At 41.8% G+C, this 6,765-nt stretch overlaps 1 protein-coding gene across 1 annotated transcript; it reads left to right on the top strand.

Moving 5' to 3' along the window:
• Window positions 1-261: 261 nt before the first annotated feature.
• Window positions 262-6,054, top strand: LOC121335948 (alpha-soluble NSF attachment protein-like; the record flags this gene model as incomplete). Its single annotated transcript, XM_041404555.1, has 4 exons — window positions 262-396; window positions 4,300-4,365; window positions 4,829-4,897; window positions 5,929-6,054. Coding segments are annotated over 4 exons (396 nt in total), but the record flags the coding sequence as incomplete, so codon positions are not given.
• Window positions 6,055-6,765: the final 711 nt, after the last annotated feature.

The following is a 6,765-nucleotide window of genomic DNA, read 5'->3' on the forward strand; positions in this document are numbered from 1 at the left end:
TTTTTGGGTTTTTTCAGCTGGGATTTTGGGATTTTTGGCTGGGATTTTTGGGATTTTGGGTATTTTTGGAACTCTGCCCATCCCACCCCCAGCTCAGCCAACAAGTGCCTGCTGAAGGTGGCTGGGTTTGGGATTTGGGACTTGGGTGGGATTTGGGTTTTTTGGGGTGGGATTTTTGGGTTTTTGGCTGGGATTTTTGGGGTTTTTCGGGTGGGAATTTTGGGATTTTGGGTTTTTTTGGGAATTCTGCCCCCTGCCCATCCCACCCCCAGCTCAGCCAACAAGTGCCTGCTGAAGGTGGCGGCGTACGCGGCGCAGCTCGAGCAGTTCCCGCGCGCCATCGACATCTACGAGCAGGTCGGGCCTTCCTCCCCTCCCCTCCTCCTCCTCCTCTTCCTCATTTCCTGACCCTTTCCCTCATTTTTCTGCTTTTTTCCTCATTTTTCTGCTTTTTTCCTCTTTTTTTTGCTCTTTTTCCCTCATTTTTCTGCCTTTTTCCCCTCATTTTTCTGCTTTTCCTTCATTTTTCTGCCTTTTTTCCTCATTTTTCTGCTTTTTTCCTCTTTTTTTTGCTCTTTTTCCCTCATTTTTCTGCCTTTTTCCCCTCATTTTTCTGCTTTTCCTTCATTTTTCTGCCTTTTTTCCTCATTTTTCTGCTTTTTTTCCTAATTTTTCTGCCTTTTTTCTTTAATTTTTCTGCCTTTTTTCCATCATTTTTCTGCTTTTTTTTCCTTCCTTTTTCTGCTTTCTTCCTCTTTTTTTTCCTTTTTTCCCCTTATTTTTCTTTTTTCCTCATTTTCCTGCTTTTTTTCTTTCATTTTTCTGCTCTTCTTCATTTTTCTGCCTTTTTCCCCTCATTTTTCTGCTTTTTTGCCTCGTTTTTCTGCTCTTTTCCTCATTTTTCTGCCTTTTTTCCCTAATTTTTCTGCTTTTTTTCCTTCATTTTTCTGCCTTTTTTCCTCATTTTTCTGCTTTTTTGCGCTCATTTTTTCTGCCTTTTTTCTTTAATTTTTCTTTTTTTCCTAATTTTCCTGCTTTTTTCTTTCATTTTTCTGCTCTTCTCCTTCATTTTTCTGCTTTTTTCCCTAATTTTTCTGCCTTTTTCCTCTTTTTTTTTTTGCTTTTTTCCCTCAATTTTTCTGCTTTTCCCCTCATTTTTCTTCCTTTTTTGTTTAATTTTTCTGCTTTTTTCCCTCATTTCCCTGCTTTTTTTCTTTCGTTTTTCTGCTCTTCTTAATTTTTCTGCTTTTTTTCCTTAATTTTTCTGCTTCTTTTCCTAATTTTTCTGCCTTTTTTCTTTAATTTTTCTTTTTTTCCTCATTTTCCTGCTTTTTTTCTTTCATTTTTCTGCTCTTCTTCATTTTTCTGCCTTTTTTCCCCTCATTTTTCTGCTTTTTTCCTAATTTTCCTGCTTTTTCTTTCATTTTTCTGCTTTTTTCCTTAATTTTTCCACTTTTCCCTCATTTCCCTAATTTTCCTTTTTTCCTCATTTTTCTGCTTTTTTTTCTTTCATTTTCCTGATTTTTCCCCTCATTTTTTTTGGCTTTTATTTTTGGTCATTTTCCTTTTTGTTTGGGGTTTTTTTTTTTGACATTTTCCTGCTTTTTTGGGGTTTTTTTTTGTCCCTGAGGGTTCAGGGATCCGATTCCCAAATCTGCAGCGTCCGATCCCTGAAACTTCCCAAAAAATTTGGGCTCTGACCCCAAAATTTGGGGCTGTGATCCCGAAGATTTTGGGGCTCTGACCCCACAAAATTTGGGGTTTGATCTCCAAGATTTTGGGGTTTGATCCCAAAAAATTTGGGGTCAGATCCCACAAATTTTGGGGTTTGATCCCAAAAGATTTGGGGCCCTGATCCCAAAATTTTGGGGTTTGATCTCCAAGATTTTGGGGTTTGATCCCAAAAAATTTGGGGTCAGATCCCACAAATTTTGGGGTTTGATCCCAAAAGATTTGGGGCCCTGATCCCAAAATTTTGGGGTTTGATCTCCAAGATTTTGGGGTTTGATCCCAAAAAATTTGGGGTCAGATCCCACAAATTTTGGGGTTTGATCCCAAAAGATTTGGGGCCCTGATCCCAAAATTTTGGGGTTTGATCTCCAAGATTTTGGGGTTTGATCCCAAAAAATTTGGGGTCAGATCCCACAAATTTTGGGGTTTGATCCCAAAAGATTTGGGGCCCTGATCCCAAAATTTTGGGGTTTGATCTCCAAGATTTTGGGGTTTGATCCCAAAAAATTTGGGGTCAGATCCCACAAATTTTGGGGTTTGATCCCAAAAGATTTGGGGCCCTGATCCCAAAATTTTGGGGTTTGATCTCCAAGATTTTGGGGTTTGATCCCAAAAAATTTGGGGTCAGATCCCACAAATTTTGGGGTTTGATCCCAAAAGATTTGGGGCCCTGATCCCAAAATTTTGGGGTTTGATCTCCAAGATTTTGGGGTTTGATCCCAAAAAATTTGGGGTCAGATCCCACAAATTTTGGGGTTTGATCCCAAAAGATTTGGGGCCCTGATCCCAAAATTTTGGGGTTTGATCTCCAAGATTTTGGGGTTTGATCCCAAAAAATTTGGGGTCAGATCCCACAAATTTTGGGGTTTGATCCCAAAAGATTTGGGGCCCTGATCCCAAAATTTTGGGGTTTGATCTCCAAGATTTTGGGGTTTGATCCCAAAAAATTTGGGGTCAGATCCCACAAATTTTGGGGTTTGATCCCAAAAGATTTGGGGCCCTGATCCCAAAATTTTGGGGTTTGATCTCCAAGATTTTGGGGTTTGATCCCAAAAAATTTGGGGTCAGATCCCACAAATTTTGGGGTTTGATCCCAAAAGATTTGGGGCCCTGATCCCAAAATTTTGGGGTTTGATCTCCAAGATTTTGGGGTTTGATCCCAAAAAATTTGGGGTCAGATCCCACAAATTTTGGGGTTTGATCCCAAAAGATTTGGGGCCCTGATCCCAAAATTTTGGGGTTTGATCTCCAAGATTTTGGGGTTTGATCCCAAAAAATTTGGGGTCAGATCCCACAAATTTTGGGGTTTGATCCCAAAAGATTTGGGGCCCTGATCCCAAAATTTTGGGGTTTGATCTCCAAGATTTTGGGGTTTGATCCCAAAAAATTTGGGGTCAGATCCCACAAATTTTGGGGTTTGATCCCAAAAGATTTGGGGCCCTGATCCCAAAATTTTGGGGTTTGATCTCCAAGATTTTGGGGTTTGATCCCAAAAAATTTGGGGTCAGATCCCACAAATTTTGGGGTTTGATCCCAAAAGATTTGGGGCCCTGATCCCAAAATTTTGGGGTTTGATCTCCAAGATTTTGGGGTTTGATCCCAAAAAATTTGGGGTCAGATCCCACAAATTTTGGGGTTTGATCCCAAAAGATTTGGGGCCCTGATCCCAAAATTTTGGGGTTTGATCTCCAAGATTTTGGGGTTTGATCCCAAAAAATTTGGGGTCAGATCCCACAAATTTTGGGGTTTGATCCCAAAAGATTTGGGGCCCTGATCCCAAAATTTTGGGGTTTGATCTCCAAGATTTTGGGGTTTGATCCCAAAAAATTTGGGGTCAGATCCCACAAATTTTGGGGTTTGATCCCAAAAGATTTGGGGCCCTGATCCCAAAATTTTGGGGTTTGATCTCCAAGATTTTGGGGTTTGATCCCAAAAAATTTGGGGTCAGATCCCACAAATTTTGGGGTTTGATCCCAAAAGATTTGGGGCCCTGATCCCAAAATTTTGGGGTTTGATCTCCAAGATTTTGGGGTTTGATCCCAAAAAATTTGGGGTCAGATCCCACAAATTTTGGGGTTTGATCCCAAAAGATTTGGGGCCCTGATCCCAAAATTTTGGGGTTTGATCTCCAAGATTTTGGGGTTTGATCCCAAAAAATTTGGGGTCAGATCCCACAAATTTTGGGGTTTGATCCCAAAAGATTTGGGGCCCTGATCCCAAAATTTTGGGGTTTGATCTCCAAGATTTTGGGGTTTGATCCCAAAAAATTTGGGGTCAGATCCCACAAATTTTGGGGTTTGATCCCAAAAGATTTGGGGCCCTGATCCCAAAATTTTGGGGTTTGATCTCCAAGATTTTGGGGTTTGATCCCAAAAAATTTGGGGTCAGATCCCACAAATTTTGGGGTTTGATCCCAAAAGATTTGGGGCCCTGATCCCAAAATTTTGGGGTTTGATCTCCAAGATTTTGGGGTTTGATCCCAAAAAATTTGGGGTCAGATCCCACAAATTTTGGGGTTTGATGGGGTTAATTAGGGGTGTATTTGGGGTTAATTGGGGTTAATTGGGGTCAGGAATGGAGCATTTCTTCAGGGCCGCCCTCTGCCACTTCTGCATAGACATGCTCAACGCAAAGGTGATTAATTAATTAGTGTTAATTAGGGGTCAATTAGCGGTGTATTTGGGGTTAATTGGGGTCAGGACTGGAGCATTTCTTCAGGGCCGCCCTCTGCCACTTCTGCATCGACATGCTCAATGCAAAGGTAATTAATTAATTAGTGTTAATTAGTGTTAATTAGGGGTCAATTAGGGGTGTATTTGGGGTTAATTGGGGTGTTTGGGGTCAGGACTGGAGCATTTCTTCAGGGCATGGATGGGCTCGACGCGAAGGTGATTAATCAGTGATTATTAGGGATTAATTAGGGGTTAATTAGGAGGTTAATGAGCGTTTAGTAAGGGCTTAATTTGTGGTTCATTAGGGTTTAATGAGGGGTTAATTAGTGTTAATGAGTGGATAATTAGTGTTAATGGTGAGTTAATTAGTGTTGATGAGGGGTTGATTAGCATTAATGAGCGTTAATTAGCGTTAATTGCCCCAGCTGGCGCTGCAGCGTTACGAGGAAATGTTCCCGGCCTTCTCCGACTGCCGCGAGTGCAAACTGCTCAAGGTCAGCCTTCCTCCCCTCGTCCTCATCATCCTCATCATCCTCATCATCATCCTCATCATCCTCATCCTCATCCTCATCTTCATCATCCTCATCCTCGCCCTTATCAGCCTTCCTCCCTCCTCATCCTCATCCTCAGCTTCATCATCATCATCCTCATCTTCATATTCATCATCAGCCTTCCTCCCCCCTCATCCTCATCCTCATCATCCTCAGCTTCATCATCAGCTTCATCATAATCCTCAGCTTCATCATCCTCATCCTTGTCCTTATCAGCCTTCCTCCCTCCTCATCCTCATCATCCTCATCTTCATCCTCATCCTCATCAGCCTTCCTCCCTCCTCTCATCCCTCATCCTCATCTTCATCATCCTCATCCTCGTCATCCCCATCAGCCTTCCTCCCTCCTCATCATCATCCTCATCTTCATCCTCATCCTCATCAGCCTTCCTCCCCTCCTCATCCTCATCTTCATCATCAGCCTTCCTCCCTCCCCATCTTCATCCTCATCTTCATCATCATCCTAAGCTTCATTCTCATCATCCCCATCAGCCTTCCTCCCCCCTCATCATCCTCATCCTCATCATCCTCATCTTCATCATCAGCCTTCCTCCCCTCCTCATCATCCTCAGCTTCATCTTCACCCTCATCTTCATTCTCACCATCTTTCCTCCCCTCCCTCCTCATCTTCCTCATCCTCCTCTTCCTCATCTTCATCCTCATCCCGTCCCATTCTTCTCCTCATTCTCCTCATCCTCATCTTCATCCCATCTTCCTCCTCCTTATCCTCCCCTTCTTCATCTTCATCCTCATCATCTTCATCCTCATTCCCCCCATCCTCCATCCTCTACCTCATCCTCCTCTTCATCCTCACCCCATCCTCATCTTCCTCCTCCTCAACCTCCCCTTCTTCATCTTCTTTCTCTTCCTCCTCATCCTCCTCATCATCTTCATCCTCATTCCCCTCTTCCTCTACCTCATCCTCTTCATCCTCACCTTCCTCCTCCTCACCTTCCTCCTCCTCCTCCTCCCCAGAAGCTGCTGGAGGCTCACGAGGAGCAGAACGTGGACGCCTTCACCGACGCCGTACGTGCCGAAAACCTCCCAAAATCACCCCAAAATCACCCCAAAAATCACCCCAAAATCACCCCAAATTCACCCCAAAAATCACCCCAAAATCACCCCACCTCAAAAAACACCCCGAAAATACATTAAAAACACCCCAAAAATGCCCTGAAAATACATTAAAAACACCCCAAAAATACCCAAAAATATATTAAAACCACCCCAAAAACACCCCGAAAATATATTAAAAACACCCCAAAAAATGCCCCGAAAACACCCTGAAAATACATTAAAAACACCGCAAAAATACCCAAAAAATATATTAAAAACACCCCGAAAATATATTAAAAACACCCCAAAAAACGCCCCAAAAATATATTAAAAACACCCCAAAAACGCCCCGAAAATATATTAAAAACACCCTCAAAATGCCCCAAAAATACATTAAAAACACCTCAAAAAAACACCCTAAAAAACACCCCAAAAATATAATAAAATCACCTCAAAAAACACCCCGAAAATACATTAAAAACACCCCAAAAATGCCCTGAAAATACATTAAAAACACCCCAAAAATACCCAAAAATATATTAAAACCACCCCAAAAACACCCCGAAAATATATTAAAAACACCCCAAAAAATGCCCCGAAAACACCCTGAAAATACATTAAAAACACCGCAAAAATACCCAAAAAATATATTAAAAACACCCCGAAAATATATTAAAAACACCCCAAAAAACGCCCCAAAAATATATTAAAAACACCCCAAAAACGCCCCGAAAATATATTAAAAACACCCTCAAA

This window comes from Onychostruthus taczanowskii, unplaced genomic scaffold (assembly GCF_017590055.1).
Source record: "Onychostruthus taczanowskii isolate IOZ18803 unplaced genomic scaffold, ASM1759005v1 scaffold2121, whole genome shotgun sequence".
Classification (NCBI taxonomy): Eukaryota; Metazoa; Chordata; class Aves; order Passeriformes; family Passeridae; genus Onychostruthus; species Onychostruthus taczanowskii.